This window comes from Odontomachus brunneus, unplaced genomic scaffold (assembly GCF_010583005.1).
Source record: "Odontomachus brunneus isolate Ranch 3 - 2012 unplaced genomic scaffold, Obru_v1 Obru_scaffold_040, whole genome shotgun sequence".
In the NCBI taxonomy this organism is placed as follows: Eukaryota; Metazoa; Arthropoda; class Insecta; order Hymenoptera; family Formicidae; genus Odontomachus; species Odontomachus brunneus.
In genome coordinates, this window is record NW_022639490.1 from 1272010 (window position 1) to 1288818 (window position 16809).

The 16809-nt window shown below is 33.8% G+C and overlaps 4 protein-coding genes across 22 annotated transcripts; 2 read left to right on the plus strand and 2 right to left on the minus strand.

Annotated features, from left to right (window-relative positions):
* Positions 1-206: 206 nt before the first annotated feature.
* LOC116844289 (UDP-glucose 4-epimerase-like) lies at positions 207-3842 on the minus strand. 4 transcript variants are annotated; one of them, XM_032815639.1, is made up of 8 exons: positions 3369-3842; positions 3094-3296; positions 2336-2638; positions 1849-1967; positions 1467-1757; positions 1230-1410; positions 788-1072; positions 626-678 (listed from the first exon to the last, which is right to left on the minus strand). In XM_032815639.1, exons 3-8 carry the CDS (start codon positions 2463-2465, stop codon positions 626-628), a joined length of 1059 nt encoding a protein of 352 aa, XP_032671530.1. In that variant the 5' UTR covers positions 2466-2638; positions 3094-3296; positions 3369-3842. The 4 variants fall into 4 exon arrangements, with proteins under 4 accessions (XP_032671529.1, XP_032671530.1, XP_032671528.1 ...); XM_032815637.1 differs by having other exon boundaries at positions 3094-3842; XM_032815640.1 differs by lacking the exons at positions 3094-3296; positions 3369-3842 and adding an exon at positions 2945-3087.
* Positions 3843-4028: 186 nt separating this feature from the next.
* Positions 4029-5403, plus strand: LOC116844291 (mpv17-like protein 2). Of its 6 annotated transcripts, none has more exons than XM_032815644.1 (4): positions 4029-4133; positions 4443-4604; positions 4675-4815; positions 4893-5040. In XM_032815644.1, exons 1-4 carry the CDS (start codon positions 4101-4103, stop codon positions 4950-4952), a joined length of 396 nt encoding a protein of 131 aa, XP_032671535.1. In that variant the 5' UTR covers positions 4029-4100; the 3' UTR covers positions 4953-5040. The 6 variants fall into 6 exon arrangements, 5 of the variants coding, with proteins under 5 accessions (XP_032671535.1, XP_032671536.1, XP_032671537.1 ...); XM_032815645.1 differs by having other exon boundaries at positions 4886-5035; XM_032815646.1 differs by having other exon boundaries at positions 4032-4133; positions 4877-5027.
* LOC116844284 (N-acetylneuraminate 9-O-acetyltransferase) lies at positions 5268-11585 on the minus strand. 9 transcript variants are annotated; one of them, XM_032815615.1, is made up of 13 exons: positions 9714-10039; positions 9539-9631; positions 9243-9380; positions 8939-9035; positions 8604-8862; positions 8254-8511; positions 7945-8180; positions 7641-7862; positions 7218-7539; positions 6894-7133; positions 6535-6825; positions 6249-6467; positions 5268-6152 (listed from the first exon to the last, which is right to left on the minus strand). In XM_032815615.1, the coding sequence occupies exons 3-13, from the start codon at positions 9355-9357 to the stop codon at positions 6027-6029; spliced, it is 2385 nt and encodes a 794-aa protein (XP_032671506.1). In that variant the 5' UTR covers positions 9358-9380; positions 9539-9631; positions 9714-10039; the 3' UTR covers positions 5268-6026. The 9 variants fall into 9 exon arrangements, with proteins under 9 accessions (XP_032671506.1, XP_032671505.1, XP_032671504.1 ...); XM_032815614.1 differs by having other exon boundaries at positions 9512-9631; positions 9714-10038; XM_032815613.1 differs by having other exon boundaries at positions 9512-9631; positions 9706-10038.
* Positions 11394-16418, plus strand: LOC116844287 (TOM1-like protein 2). 3 transcript variants are annotated; one of them, XM_032815624.1, is made up of 9 exons: positions 11394-11545; positions 11827-11996; positions 12353-12634; positions 12723-12992; positions 13167-13467; positions 13629-13749; positions 14152-14272; positions 14921-14971; positions 15117-16418. In XM_032815624.1, exons 1-9 carry the CDS (start codon positions 11491-11493, stop codon positions 15309-15311), a joined length of 1566 nt encoding a protein of 521 aa, XP_032671515.1. In that variant the 5' UTR covers positions 11394-11490; the 3' UTR covers positions 15312-16418. The 3 variants fall into 3 exon arrangements, with proteins under 3 accessions (XP_032671515.1, XP_032671516.1, XP_032671517.1); XM_032815625.1 differs by having other exon boundaries at positions 14924-14971; XM_032815626.1 differs by lacking the exon at positions 14921-14971.
* Positions 16419-16809: the final 391 nt, after the last annotated feature.

Consider the following 16809-nt stretch of genomic DNA (forward strand, 5'->3'; position numbering starts at 1 on the left):
GTTATTGGATGTTTACTGATTATCATGAATTAACGTGATAAATCTATTCTAAAAAATCTTATACATACTCGCAGGTTTCGTGCGATACGTTTTAGTATTTTAAATATCGATTATAAAAGTTTTAACTACTCTAATATACAAGTTTTCAAGATGTATTATCAAGAGTATCGATTGATTACTCAAACATATAACAAAAAATTCCATCATTTAGTGATAAATTGTAAAGCTGTTTTATTTATGTGTATCGATATTTCTAGTTTACACCTCTTACATTATTAATATATGTATAGTGTACATATAAAGTATTAATTTTTGTACTTATTGGGAGACTGTATATTTCTATCGCAATACACATTTTTCATATAATGTGCGATATTCAGATTTTCAAAATGGCACAGCATATCGTAGTTATAAAATTTAATTTCATATATAAATGTTAAAATATTCGTAAATTCATATTAGAATCGCTTAATATAACAGAAGATAAATAACTACTTCTCTCTTATGCTTTGGTCTAAACTTTGGTAACTATATACCACCATGGTTTCATCATCTATCTGATGATATGAAAGATAAAATATAACATTTTTCCTTATAGTCACTTAGATACGAAAGATAATATGTATCAGTGTTTGTAACCATTTGGATTACTTTGTTGCCATCTCCAGGTGTCTGCACCTGTGAAATAATAATTTTAATCTCTATAACGTTATAATTCATTTCAAGGGAATTAATTTTACGCGCGCGCTATATATTTTTTATAAATCCAATCGTTAATATAACTTACACATATCATCCATATTCTTCATGGCAACCCAGCCAAGTTCCTTCTTAGCGACACTAGCGTCCGCGTAACTAGCAGATATGTCACCAAGTCTACGTTCGACTATTTTATATGGTATTTTCTTCCCAGATGCTTTCTCAAATGCGCTTATAACTTCGAGCACAGAATAACCCTTACCGGTACCAAGATTTATTGGTTTAAACCCAGATGGATTATTATTCTTTTGATAAATCATTGCTTTTACGTGCCCTATTGCTAAGTCCATAATATGAATATAGTCACGTACACCTATAATTAAAAGAAATATTTCAATTATAATCAACATACATTTCTCTTTTCAATATGTCTTTCTTTATAAATTTTAAGAACTACACAACTGCTCTCTTTAAGACACTTTTATCTTATTATATCTTCTGTTAAAAATGTGTAAATCTCTCTGACATACCCGTGCCATCAGGCGTGTCGTAGTCATTGCCATAAACATACAATATATCTCTCTTCCCAACAGAAACTTGTGCAATATAGGGCATTAAATTATTTGGAATACCGTTAGGATCCTCGCCAATCTGACCTGAAGGATGAGCACCAACAGGATTAAAGTATCTCAATGATATAACGGAAAATTCCTGGAAATAATGTATCTTATTATAATGAAATACAAGTGATTGATTGTAATACAAACCTTGTTTGATATGCACAAATCATTCAATATTTCTTCAACCATAAATTTCGTTTTTCCATAAGGATTTGTACAATCGCCAGTCCTCATATTTTCCATCAAAGGAAGTTTCTCAGGTACACCATAAACTGTGGCACTGCTGGAATAAATGAAACGCTTCACATTATATTCCAACATAACTTCCAGTAAATTTATAGTTCCAGTGACATTGGTTTTATAGTATTCAAGTGGTTTCTGACATGATTCTCCAACTGCTTTCAATGCGGCAAAATGTATAACACAATGGAATGTGTGCTGTAATTTGATGTTAGAATTCTTAAGTTTGGATCTCTCTCACACATATAAACAAATTTGTGAGCCAATTTATATTAAATATACTTATTACCTTTTGAAATACACTTCTCAAGTCATTAATATTCACAATATCACAATTAACAAATGTAATATCTTTGTTTATCAATTTTTCTACTCTGAGAAGACATTCTGGTTTCTCAGAATTTGAATCTGTAAGTATGGAAAAAACAATATAAAAAATCTGAAAAAAATTAATTTGTAGTGTATATAACAATATGTATTAAATATGTGTATTCTGTTTGGCTTATGGCATCTGTTATGTTAATAAAATATTATACCATATAATATATATAAAGAAGAAACATATCAAAATTTTTTATTTATTTGCATTTTACTATATCCTTTGTGTATGTGTAAAAGAAATATGTTAGGAAATTCACCATTAAATAGAATAAATCATTATATAGAATAAACAATAACACATATAATATTGTATTATCTTTGTATGATTTGGTTTTATAGAGTGCAGTATATGTACAATTTATATCCGTAGCTCAGAATAGCCTGTTCAGCCTCACCTTTATGTGCATTGCTTAGGTTGTCTATAACCACCACCTGAAAATCTGCTTGCAATAATTCCAAGACAGTATGAGAACCAATATAACCAGCACCTCCCGTCACCAGAACATTCCAAGATTTGCTTGACATTGCTTATTATGTCGTGCTGTGTTTGTTATTTGTTAATCTTATATATTTTATAAATCTAATTCTTCTTCATTCAAAAATAATACATCATTGTATTTTCAAATACGTGCAATCTAAGGAATAGGTGCTTTATATATTTCTTTCTCTCTCTCCAAAGTTTCAAAATTTATTTTAAGCTATTAAAAAGAATAAGAGAAAACAAACATTATGATACATAATATTGTCAGATACATGCATCTGTTAAGTTGTAATATAACATACTCAAGTTTAAGAAATAACATAACATTTAATAAGTATATGGTACATATAATTCTTAGAAAAAGCTTTGTAATTAACATTTGCCTTGTGTAACATTAATAATAAGCTCTATATAAATATTCCAGCAGAGAAAAAAGAACTAAACATAGTTCAATAAGTTTCTGATAGGAAATTGCAGATCTCTAAAAAAGGATTAATAGAAAACATATATATAACATATCTACAAGTAAAATCGTGCAGGCTATCGGGAGAGCTTTCAAAAGAGTTGTCAAGAGTGCCGGCTAGAACCTTCACAGTGTACCAGAGGGAGTGATGAACTTCAATTTAACACTTATGTTTAACCACACTTTGTAATGATCGAAGATATACTGACCTGGTTGTGTCGCGAAACTATCGGATGTATCATGATAAAGTTACATAATATTGACACGTTATCGATACAATTGCGATAAGGCGTCCCGCACAAGTTGTCACTGCAGCTTTCTATCAAAGATTGTGAGAATCGATCCAACAAGAATCACTTGATCCCAGTCAGCATCGCTTCTTCATGTATATCATCTTCATATATCTGAAGTACTTTACGAGGCACATCGTTTAATTAAAGTCACGTCAACGATAAACAGAAGTTTCCTTAGCCTATCCACATACATTCATACGTGTATTTGCGCGTTTTGCCTGGTTTCGCCACGTCAAGTCGTAACAATTGTAAGATAGCGGCTAAGCGATAAGTCATGATCGCTTAGCCGCTATCTGTTCTTTCAGTTTCACCGGTCATTACACTCTACTGATAAGTTTTGACTACATGACACACAAATTAATTAATTGATGTATTGTCTGAAAGGTTAATATATCTCCTATATATACTTGGTAAAAACAAACGCGATCAAATGATAAAATTGATTATTAAAATAAAATTATTAACTTATCACAATTATGTAAGTATTTGCCACATTTTGAAATTTTATATCTGGAAAATTTTTATTATTTTGTCTGAAGAATTTTTTATGCCCCTATCAGACTATAGATTGAGAATTGCAATCGGACCAATCAAGTGTAATCTAATTTTAGTTCTGCTTTATTTAATTCGTCCGATTGCAAAGTTCTATACTACTTCGGATTGCTGATCTATTCTTTTTAGCTGCAATAACTAGTGCAATAAGTTAAAGTGAAACAAATATACTTTTTCTCAGACTTAGGCTAATATTACATGTGTCGTATGACAAGCTTGTCAGCCGCTCTAATTGGCTGTCAGATAGTGAATTTCTTGGGTATTTGGAAGAAAAGTTAAGGACTTTAGGAGAATTCTATCCATCAACTAAACAGAATAGACCTGTACACATTCCGTAGCGTTTTGAAACACTGTGTGGACTACACTCATAAATGTTGGTTAGCTGTAGCTCCAAATGGGTGCCTGTAACGTGTGATTATTTGTATAACTCCTAATTTTATTCGTTATCCGTTGTAATATAGTCATTATTTTATATATTATGTATATTAAATAACTAGAATATTTAATTTCTTGAAAATCAAATTGTGGTATGTGATAATTCACAGTTATTTACAATAACACGAATAAAATAACAAAGCTGTTTTTTCAAATAAATAATTGGATTTGTTTTGGTTTTTATCGTAATTATTGCAGTAAAAAATTTTTACAATGTTATTAGTACACACAATTAAAATCGAATAATGTAACAATTAAAGTAATATTTTATATTTTAGATGATGAATATTACAAGAGGAATAGGACTAGTTTTTGGTAGAATAAATGTTATAAAAAAACGCTTATTTTCACCTAAAAATTTATTATATACAAATGTAGGAATATCAGTCTCTCTGTCTGGTACAGGAGATATTCTAGAGCAGCGTTATGAAATATCAAAGGTTCAATAAATGTGGAGTTACTCTATTTCTATGATTTTTATAATATCAGAATAACTTTTTTTCATCTTAGGGCCAATGGGATAGATGGAGTTTTACTAGAACAAGAAACATGGCCATATCTGGTATGTCTATTGGTATACTTTGCCATTACTGGTACAATTTCCTGGATGCTAAAATGGCTGGACGTACTATTGGTATAGTTCTAAAAAAGGTGGTTATAGATCAATTAATTTGTTCGCCTCTTTGTATAAGTTTGTTTTTCTTGACATTAGCTGTGTTAGAGAACAGCAGTCTGGCAGAATTGAAAGAAGAAATCCAAACAAAAGCACACAAATTGTATATAGCTGAATGGATCATATGGCCTCCGGCACAAGTCATTAATTTTTATTTCCTTCCGACACGATATAGAGTATTCTATGACAATACAATATCCCTTGGTTATGATATATATACAAGCCATGTAAAACACAATGTATAAATAACCAACAATTAGCTTTGTATTGACTAGTTGAATTTGCAAAATTATCAACACGAAAGCACAATTTAGGTAACAAATAAAACCTCCATTGTTCAGGAGGTTTTGCTCATATTAAAAGATTCTTGTTCTGTGTAGAGATTATTTCCTGCAAAGGTCAGGCTTTATATGATTTCCATACAATGACATATTTATAATTAGATATATTACATACTACATACATAGATTGTAATTAAAGATTGAATAATTGTACAAAATAGTAAATTGTGTGGATCACAAATAAGATATAATGTACAAATAAATAAGCTGACATTTCTAAAGTAATTCAACTGTAGTCTCATTAATTAACATATATTGCAATATAAAATTATTATTTTATCTTATAAGAGAATAGCATGATATATCTGTTTACTTAATTTTTCTAATCTTTGTTTCTCATCTTTATTCATCATGCTACATGATATGAAATCTTACCCAGTAAGCAAATTGAGCGCAGACTGCGCGCAGATTGGCAGCAAATTTAGTCAAAATCCCACAGCAAAACCATAGCCATCTGTGTCTACATTAGGCTACGGTTTTGGCGACAGATCTTGTTGTCGGGCAATTGGTGCCAAATTTGCAGCAAAAACCGCTCAAAGCTTGCAGCGCAGCAAGGTCTGCGCGATTTCTGCCGCCAATTTGCCGTCAAATTGCTACAAGCTCTGCGCGGTTTTTGCTGCAAATCTGCAGCAATTATCCGACAACAAGCTCTGCCGCATATCTGGCGGCAATTTGGCAGCAAGATTTGATATAACAGATCCTGCATCAAATTTGTTATCTATTTGCCATCAAAAGTTGATAGCAAGCTCTGCTCGAAATCTGTTCGCGCAGGTTTGGCTATCTGGGTATTTACTGCATGTTAATACTGCTAATATTTTTGATTTTTATAAAGATAACAGTCCTATGTTTTAAAACATTCCATCATGAATGCCGATAGGTATCAGCACAGTGATGAATAATAGCAAATTGCGAGCTACTAATTTCCAGTCATTTGGTACCGCATATGGTGCCAATACATGCGTCAATCTATGAATCTGAAAAACAAAATTCCCATCAGATAATGTAGATTTTGCTTTTTATTGAAATTACAATCTCATATCTTAGTAATGGAAAAAGCAATTGGTACTTACTTCATGGCTGGCGCAAATGAAAATAAACGATGTGACCAATAGATTTAATACTGGGAATCGCGGTAATAATACGAGCACTCCGTGCGAGTCCGCCGCTAGCCATATGTGACCCTGTGCGACTAGAGTTTCCAAGCTTATTCTACCCAAGCCGGCCAAGAGCGCAGAATGTTTCCCCCGTAGTGCCAGCGACGCGTTTCGCAGAGCGATATATCCTATAATCTACAATCAAACGATAATTAGATTTACAACTGAAAGAGCAATAAAAAAAAAAAGCCAGATGTTTTACCGGAATAAAAGCGACGTAAGAATGGATTTCTTCGCACTCGGATACAGAATGGCACAAAATCGTGAAGGTGGTGTACGCGATCAGAGAAACCAACGCCAACAGAGAAGATAGAGCAGTGCCTGGGATATGGTCTATTCTTTGAAGAGCTACAAGGCCAGCTCCGAAGGTCAAACCCCAAGCCACGCTGTACCTGTCGACTCTCCAACGAGACCACCACTCGCGAATATCATCGTCGGTCGTTACGAATAACGCTTTCCAAGGCCTCGTGACGAAAACTTTTTCGAAGAACACCTGCACTAATGAGGCGCGTTATGCTTCGTAATTCAAAGAATCGTATATACTAAAGAAAAAAGTATTACCTCTGACATATACAGTATTGTGATTATCGACACCAGTCCCAAAAGCTTCAGAGCGAAGTACAATAAAACCCTCGGACCATATTCTGCCAAACTTCCAGAGTATATTCTAGGTGGCAACCAGGCCAGAAAATAGATCACCAGAAACCAGAACGACACCAACGGCACAAAGTGATAGAACTGATACGGCCTGTTCATGCAGAGGCATAGCGATACCGTCAATAAATTTAGTCTAAACATGACCTAAAACATAGAGATTCGTTTTGTTTATAAACAAAAATATAGCTGACGATATCAATTAGAAAATATGACTTTCCCGATACATACTCTGGCAAATCTAACAAGGGACACATCACCAGTTTGCCAAAAATAACAAAAATGTCCGTATCCAGATAAGAATAAATAAGCTGAGTTAATTAATCTTAAGTACATGTAAATGGGTAAGACATTTTTGGCACCGGTAACGTGGTATATCAGCACGACCGCTTGCATCAGACCTCTCCATTCATCCGTTTGCTCTCTATTTAACGCGCTCGGGCCTCTTTCACGATCTTCAGTAAAGAATAATCCAAGAGCTAAGATATACCCAAGTGGTAGCCAAAAGCTGAATTCGCTGTAATATTTATTCTCCTTCATGAAGAAATTTGTTCTGCAGATAAAATATAGAGTATAAACGGAAAGTTATTAAATATATTGTATGTACAGTATACAGATAAAATTACAGACTCGGTTAAACATGCTATCGTTTACCTGTCACACAAGTAAAAATATGCCAATATAATCGAGAAAAGGGCCAATGACGTGATGAGAGTGTAAAAATCTTGCTCCTCAGGTTGTCTGATTTGAATGACTTCCGAAGTACCCGCTTCTTCCGCATCTTCTACTTCCTCAGTGGTAACGTGAGAGTAAAATATCTCCGAACGATACTTGCAAAACTTTCTGTACAGCCACACCGCTCCTCCTATTGTTATACTACGGCAAATTATCGTACTCACTTTCTTCGTAAAGCACATTGTTAGCATGTGTACAAATAAATAACCAAGCAATTCTTTACCATAAGGCAAGCGCAGACAGACTTAGCAGTTGCAAAGTGGTTGCTGGCTCGGGATAACTGCAGCAGCTGCCATCGTCAAAATTCATATGGTCGTTGCAGTACGTGTTCAACAGTATCTGAACTTTATGACGGAGTGACAATGGACTTGCCAAATAGCCGTCTGGACTTTGTTCAAGGACACCTGTACCGACTAGTTTACTGCTTTGCCATATGTGAGCCTCACTATGAGACAATATCTGTGTGTGGCGATTATGAAGTATTTAATTTTTCCTTTATAATGCCAGAAGAATTCTATTGAGTTGGTGTTACCTTTTCTGCTGCTTTGTTGCACAGATTGATTTGTTTGTTCTCCAAACTCAACAACTGTGCAGGCAGTCTTTCTTTTAGCACAGGATCTTGCAAGAGCCACAGAAACTGAGATCCCTTCTTAGCCAGGAAATCTACTGGCTGTACCAGTCGGATCAGACCAGTACTATATTCTGAATAAAGCTGGGTATCGCTGTTATTATTTGCCAGAATTACAGCTGCGGCGGAACCAGCGACGATTACACTAGGTGCGTCTGTATTCTAATATGAAGGATACATTAAATTGGACTATTTCATCTATAATAATTTTGTATAGATAAACTTATATAATATATATAATGTATACATGTTACCATCCAGCCTCTGAGGTCCATTATCATAGAATTATCAAGTCGTGGTCTCCATAAAAATTGTACATTTAACTTAAGTTGCCCATCATTGAAGCTCAAGTCTGAATTCTCAGGCAATTCTGTGAGATCTGACGCTTTGCCGTCAACCATAAATTGGGAGACAAAGGATTTATACAACTGTCTTACTCTAGCATCACCAATAAATACAAAATGATTATGGTGGCCCATGAAAGCTAGATATCGCATACATCTTCTGCTGTCTCTGTATATAAAAATTATAAAAATAACTCTTCTTTTTATATGAAAAAGTATTTAAATTATTTTAAGGATGATCTTACGTTTGTGTATAATGATGCATCATGCATCCATATGGTTGCCATTCTTTATCTCCTTTATATCTACCTTCTGTCAATAACCATTTGCAAGAATCGCTGCCTTTGGACATAAAGAAGATTATTAATGACTTGACATTTTTAAAAAGTTCAACAATAATTAAAAAGACAATTAATATCATACAATTAATGTCAAACAATCAATATCATACAAAACACTATTGTCTAACAGAAGAACTTTCTGATAACAGTATATGAAATAAATAAAGAAATCACTATATATTAAAGTAATCTAATATTTCTACTATACCATAAATAAGATGTATAACTCCATGATATATAATAAAGCAGACAACAAGCGCAGTGGCTAATTTTTTTGCACTTGCTACTGTTATAAGACTAATAAAATGTTCCGCTGATGTCATGAAGGATCTTGATTACAATGACACTGCAAAAAAAAATCATGGAACAAAATTACTCGTGCAATCCGGAAATTGCACCTATTATGCATTATTGACGCCTATTTCAATTGTATGTGCATTTTCTACTCTGAATAAGACAAGAATGCATCTTGAATACTTGAATGCACAATTGGGTGGTTCTCACGTGGAAACTGTCTTTTCTCAGTGCAATTGCCGATAATTATTCCGCGTTAAATTATTCCGATAATTCACAAGCGATTCTCGGTTCCGCGCTTCCCTAAAATGTTTTTATGATCAAATTCGTGATACTTCGTTTTAATACATATCAGACGAAATGGCAAGGCAATGTACGTCAGTACAATAATATCATTGAGCTTCGGCACGATTTGCAATTAGTGCGGCAAAACAACGTCACACCGCTTCGGCGAATAACACACTTTTATTGGTTCCCATTTTCTACGTTGTAGCAATGGAGCCAATAAATTTGCATAAGAGTCTGCCCTTGAACTGGTCCGTCACGCCGCATATGCGGTCTACACTCCAGTATATTGCACTTTTATTCTTATCCTATTCTATTCGCTGCTGTGAGTTGCAAATGTCCTATTTTAAGTGTAGAAATGCGCATCGTAGACATGATAGATATGATAATTTGCGATGACTCATCCTATGTTTACCATGCGATGAGCTCATATGTATTGGATGATTTCAAATGTTTAAGTCCGCAGTTGTTTCGGAAATTGTATCAAATGATATTCGACGCAATTTGAATCTTTATATGACTGAATGGCTTAAAAACTTTCTAATTGTAAATATATATATGTTTAATTATATTTAATTATATTTAATTTCCCATGCGTTGAGAAATATCAAGTATTAAGAATTATTATACACACATTATTTTCTATTAAACTGTTTCGATAGTGAGTAGAAAAATTATTAAATGATTCTAAATTATTATAAATATAAATACGCGTATTCTGAATCCCTTTATCGCTAAAAGTGTTTCTAAAAGTAGCTTATTGTTAATCAAAAGCCTTATAAATCACTAGAGGCGCTTTTTATAATGAAAGTTTAAAAAAATATAGACATAAATGTAATTCTTTCTTTCTTTCTCTCTCTCTCTCTCTCTCTCTCTCTCTCTCTCTCTCTCTCTCTCTCTCTCTCTCTGCTAAAATAATTTAACGTATGTATCGTAACAAACATAAAAATTTTTAATGCCATATAAATATAAATATGCCACGATAAGCCTTTACTTATAATTTTCTGATATACGAGGTTAGCTCATATAGCTTATTTATTATTTAGAAAATATACTATATATGTCATTGAGCGAAAATAAGCTGTTGTATCTAGTCTAAATTGTCTCTCCAACAACGATTGAATTAATACATTGTGCGAAGTAGTGAAAAAGTTTCAAGTGCAGTTGTCATACGCACTTCCAGACTTGAGAGAAGCTTGTTCTAAAATTATCCACTCTTGTGCACTCGTTATTTTCAGCGAGATTCTCATCGAGAACATTTTTTTCTGTATTCAGCAAGCACGTTCGATCTCTTGGTCTTTAAATGCGTTTCTTTCATGAGCACGATTTCGCAATGATTCTATTTCCAGAATTATCCACACTTTTATGTGGAATAGTAAATCGTTGAGTGACTTGGAGGAATACAGTTAAACGAGATAAGACGCACAATGAATTTTCGAACACGCTATGAGCCAATTACACGCTGTTTATAGCTTTATCTTTACCTGCATTTCGTTACACTTCTGCACTCGAGAAGGGCGAGCGTATTCGCGCCCCGTCGTGAACGAAAAGAGGGAAGGGCAAGAAAGTGCGGAAAGCGCAACTTGCAAGGTGTATCGGACCTATTTAAAGGGCGTTCGGCACTTATTGCGAAACCACAACGTCGAGACGCGGCTCCGATTGGCCGGTCGCGTAATTCCGTGACGTTTGGGATTTGATGTCCGCCTGTACCGTTGCGTAGGTCATATGATTCTGTCATTTGGAGTTACAAGAAATTGACGGATTGTCAGTGCGCGTTGTGTCACCGTCAGCGATTATCAGCCGCGACGTTACATATGTGCGAGTGAATACGCGCGGCAGAAAACGCAGTCAACGCAGGTCCTACGCTCTCCGAGAAAATGTCCCTTTTCGGAATAGTCAATCCCTTTTCCACGCCAGTAGGACAAAAGATCGGTAAACGCCTTATTTACGCACCTCGTTATTGGATTATGTCAAGTAGATTTTACGTATTCTCTGGGCTCTCGCCTCCGGCACGAGAGAGACAGAAATCAATCGTTCGCACAGTGACTCATGAGTGTATACCTACAAATACGACTTTTCTTCTGTCCTCTGCTCTAATGAAAATGATATAACTGCGAAGGAGAATGTTGTCACTCATTAGCCACTGAACAAACTACCTGTGTAACAGCACATTCCATGGTGTATCTTGAATATTACCCATTTTGCTCTTACAGAGTCTGCTACAGATGGTAACTTACCAAGTGAGAATTGGACGCTTAATATGGAGATATGTGACATTATAAATGAAACTGAGGATGGGCCAAGAGATGCTATCAAGGCGATCAAACGCAGACTTACTCAAGCAGCAGGCAAAAATTATACTATAGTCATGTATACGCTTACTGTTAGTATTAAACCGTTACAAAATATTGCATGTGTAGAGCTATGTCAAATAAATACGATGAAGTTTGCACAGTTTGTTTTGTATAGTTGCAACTATGTGCATGATACATCAATTTTGTGAGCATTTGTAACAATAAAGTAATATTGCAAGTACTATAATCAAGTATCGTTTGATACTGCTGACCTTCAGTCAATTTACATAATTAGTCCAATTAGATTCAGTAGGCTGTGTTATTATATCTATGAGAACTGTGTGTTATTATATCTATGAGAACTGTGATAATGTCTATTGCGATTATCATGTTGGTATGTATGCTGTGCTGTTGTATAAGTGATTGGGATAATGTTATTTGATAGGTATTGGAGACATGTGTAAAAAATTGTGGGAAACGTTTTCACACTCATGCCTGTTCGAGAGAATTTGTGCAGGAGCTGGTTAAATTAATTGGTCCAAAGAATGAACCACCCACTGCAGTACAAGAGAAAATTTTGAGTTTGATCCAAACGTGGGCAGATACATTCCGCCATCAGCCACATACTCAAGGTGTTGTGCAGATTTATCAAGAGTTAAAAATAAAGGGCATACAATTCCCAATGACTGATCTGGATGCTATGGCACCGATTATTACACCAGAAAGAGTGAGCTCTCTGTCCAAGTGAAACTATGCTGTTATTCATTTCATTGAATACACACCTAACCAATCTTCCTTTAATACTACTTTTCTAGAGTGTACCTGAAACAGAGCAAGCTCCGGCAAGAGAGCTCCTGGGTATGAGCGAACAGCCTGTGTCATTAGGAACGCAACATTTACCAACACAGACACAATCCGTCGGCCAGTTAACTCAATTGAACGAGCAACAAATGGCCAAACTACAAAGTGAGCTCGATGTCGTTCAAGGAAACATGCGTGTACTGTCAGAAATGTTGGCATATCTGACAAGTCCGGACCAAAGTAATAACCAACAACCAGATTCTGCAGATCTTGAATTATTAACTGTAAGAATCTTATTTGCTTTTCATTTGAAATTCACCCATATCTATATAAAAATTTATATGTTGTGTGTGCTATATTGAAGTATTTTCCTCTTCTATGAGATTATTTTTGTAAATTTCAATATGCAGATTTTTATTAGCAAGCCTAAATGCACATCTTTAAATGATCATTTGCAGGAGCTTCATTCAACATGTAAGGCGATGCAAGTTCGTGTTGTCGATTTGATCGGCAAATTGGCTCACGATGAAATGACGGCAGAATTATTACGCATTAACGATGAGTTAAATAATCTCTTTCTTCGTTATTCGCGCTATACAAAGAACAAAATGCAAGTTCCGGCAAGCACTATATTGGCCCAAACGATTGGACAGCCACCAAATGTTGAATCGACTCCACCTCTTACCAAAAAAGAAGGGGATTCGCTTATAGATTTGTCTGACGATATGGATGGCGTAACGAGACAGATGAATGAACTTGGTGAGCATAAAATCATAATAATTTAATAGAACAAAAGATTGCGTTGAACACTAAAATTATACTAAACATGTATGATTTATTCATATATTCAGCCGTGTCTATATGGACTTTTTCCCAAAAGATTGATAAAATATTATTTTATTTTTTATTAAACACAATAGCTACAGCAGAAGATGTAGAGAAAAACAAAGTCGAGCGGAAAGAGAAGAAGGAAGGAGAGAGCGACGAATTCGACATGTTTGCACAGTCACGCAATGCAACATACGAGACAACAAAAAATAGGTACAATATGTTTTTGTTACACTACTATGTAGTAGTTGAAACTACTACATTTATGACGGCAGGAGATCGTCAAAGTCTTTTCATCAAAACAGCGTTTTCTATAGTCTATTTCTATAGTCTATTGATATATTATTTTATGCTATACAAGTGAATATTGTTTGATAAAATTTCACTATCATAAGAAGATAGCGTAACAAGAAATACTAACATAAGAAACTCCATCATTTTCTGCAATGTACGATTAGCATACATTAATTTATGAAACCAACAAGAAAATACACAATTCATGCACACACACATATATTTAATATTCAATTATTTCGAACTTTTTTACTTAATTTTTACTTCAGTATACGTATTTTCCTAGTTTCTACGATAATAATTTAATATTTCTGATTGCAGTGGTAGCAAGTACGAGGATAATCAGGAACAAGTGAAAGGAGGAAGCCTAAGTACAGCAATCCTCAACCGCAATAATCCTAAATTGCCGCAACAGCAGACTGCATCTACTACACATGCTAATGTGCGTAACATTTTTTTTCTCCTTAAACTAATCCTTCAGGATCAACATGATTCCTTAAGTTTTCCCTACATGACAAATTCGTTAATCGTAAATCTACGTTATTTCTTTTTTATATAGTTAAACATAAATATTCAAACTCTACAATTTATTTTTAATTTTAATAATAATTTCCTAAAAATACACTGGACTGGGTAATCATGAAATCTAAGTGTTGATAGCATTATTATAAATCTTATAAATCTTATAAAAGGCAGCTTCAAATATGTTATAGAGTATTTAAAATTATTTTGTAATATTATTTGGAACCCTAGAACACCTTAAAAAACTTATATTAGATCACTGTATAAATAACTGTATATTTTTTAAAGCTATTAAGAAAAATATTTGAAGTTGTCTCAAACGCAAATATTATAGATAAAGTTTAAGAGACATACATACATATGTACTAAAGGGCCACAAAGGTATGGTAATTCTTTGAACATAAATCTTGCTTATATGTGTAAATATTAGCCATCATAAACTCATTCTTTTTAAAGGAGCATGGTGATATTTATTATGTTACTGTTGTTTTGTTTGCATCAACATTACCATATTTGTGTTTCTTTTTATCGTTTCGTTCAATGTTTGTGTTTGTTTTTGAATATTTAGCAGAACCTGGAGTCTGAATTCAATGAAATGGCAGCCTGGTTAGATCGCACAGTAAGTACTGTACGAATGTGAATCGCTTCCATAATCATAGCTGAGTCTCAGTAATATTACCTAAGTTTCTATACGTTTTATTTTCCATGATGAATTTGCTGAAAATGTCATGATATACGTATGTATATATATATCTGTATTATAGCCTGGAGCGCAAGGTGATCAAGAATCACTGACGTCATCAGAATTTGAGCGATTCTTGGCGGAACGTGCAGCCGCAGCTGAAGCTTTACCAAACTTATCCACAACAACTGCCAGCACGAACTCGTCAACTACTGGTAACCAGAACATTCAGCGCCAAATTAACAAAGATCAAGACAAGTCTTTATTCGCTCTTTAAGTACCTCGGAGATCTTCCCGTTGCAAAACGGGAAGATGAGTTTGTTGAGAGTGTGTGCTCGTTTGGGTGGTACACATCTCTCAATTTTCCCTCTGATTAAATTGCACTCCTAATACCATCGACAGTTTAAATATCGATTTGTATTTTTAACATTAGGAGTTGGAATAAGATAGAAACGAAGACGCGGGGGGAAAAGGTACACGCAAAAGAGATGCTTTGTGCTTGTACGTACTTAATAACGTAACAGATAATACACAATCATGTTCGAGATCTTGTTTTTGTTATAAAACTATGGTTATAATGTGGATAAGTTGCTTTAAAGTTCTGCAAACCATTACAACTGACTATTACATAATAATAGTGCATTAAGAACTAATTTATGTTTGTATATAAGCGACACACAATGCGTCCATAAAGATATCCAAGTTACATGACAAATTCCTGCTATTATAATGCCTTGAAACCGCGAATGAAACGTGAAATCACACTGTCAAATTGTGTCAGATTTTCGAGTCGATGCATGAATATTCGAATGGAGGAACCAGTTGGACAATTGCTCTTATCTATATATTGACAAACTATTTTTCTATGTTGAAGTAAATTCTGTCTTAACTGTTTGACATTCTATACAGAGATACATTCTACACAAATTAATTATTATTTTTACTATTGTAATTCCTACTATTGTAGAAACTACTATTAACATAAATTAGTAGCATGAATTTATTATTATTACTGCTATCATTTTATATATATATATATATTGCAGTTATGTAATAATATTACAAATGATTAATATATTCTGGAGTCATATATTATAAATGCAACCGTATATCAGTGACAAGAGATCTTTTCTCTATGTTCTGTATTTACAATTTCAAAAGTGATACTTTAGCTCGGCCCTCAGGATTTTATTATTCATCTGCATTTAATGTTGTACCTCCCATCTGATTTGCCTACATTTTTACTGTATTTACGCGTACCTAGTGCGATTAGATGATTAAGAAAAGTACACCTGCGGTGCCTGTATTGACTGAACTCGCAGTTGATAAGGAAAATCTGTACTCTTCACTTATGCAGATAATAAAACTGTATATCGCAATCAAACTTTATGCTCTTTTTCTTTTTTTTATATTTTTTAAATAAAAATTTACATCATATATTTCATCATTGACTTTATTGAAATTTTTAGCATGGAATAAATTTTATTGGAAATAAACAAGTGAGACAAACGAAATATATATCATTTTTTTAAAATTATGAGTAATTTTACATATATTTTACATATATTACATATATTATAATTTTACATATATTTATATATTTTATACATTAAGACTAATCCCAATGTTACATAAATGTCCTAGTAATTAAATATGTTTCAATGGCTGAAACATTAATAATATATTTATTGTATCTAATATTTCTAAAAAAATCTCGATATTTGATAAACGTACATGTAAAACGTTTTATAATTATTTAACCTGGAATACTCTTG

Coding starts and splice junctions, on each gene's coding strand:
- LOC116844289 (XM_032815638.1), bottom strand. CDS start 2,465: ATGTCAAGCAAATCTTGGAATGTTCTGGTGACGGGAGGTGCTGGTTAT. Junction 1,411..1,466: donor ATTTGTGCATATCAAACAAG/GTTTGTATTACA, acceptor CATTATTTCCAG/GAATTTTCCGTTATATCATT. Junction 1,073..1,229: donor CGACACGCCTGATGGCACGG/GTATGTCAGAGA, acceptor TTTTAATTATAG/GTGTACGTGACTATATTCAT.
- LOC116844291 (XM_032815641.1), top strand. CDS start 4,101: ATGTTGGTTAGCTGTAGCTCCAAATGGGTGCCT. Junction 4,134..4,442: donor GTAGCTCCAAATGGGTGCCT/GTAACGTGTGAT, acceptor TTTATATTTTAG/ATGATGAATATTACAAGAGG. Junction 4,605..4,674: donor AGCGTTATGAAATATCAAAG/GTTCAATAAATG, acceptor TTTTCATCTTAG/GGCCAATGGGATAGATGGAG.
- LOC116844284 (XM_032815618.1), bottom strand. CDS start 9,357: ATGACATCAGCGGAACATTTTATTAGTCTTATAACAGTAGCAAGTGCA. Junction 8,181..8,253: donor GCAACAAAGCAGCAGAAAAG/GTAACACCAACT, acceptor CGCCACACACAG/ATATTGTCTCATAGTGAGGC. Junction 7,863..7,944: donor CTGTCTGCGCTTGCCTTATG/GTAAAGAATTGC, acceptor AATTTGCCGTAG/TATAACAATAGGAGGAGCGG.
- LOC116844287 (XM_032815624.1), top strand. CDS start 11,491: ATGTCCCTTTTCGGAATAGTCAATCCCTTTTCCACGCCAGTAGGACAA. Junction 11,546..11,826: donor GCCAGTAGGACAAAAGATCG/GTAAACGCCTTA, acceptor TTGCTCTTACAG/AGTCTGCTACAGATGGTAAC. Junction 11,997..12,352: donor TAGTCATGTATACGCTTACT/GTTAGTATTAAA, acceptor GTTATTTGATAG/GTATTGGAGACATGTGTAAA.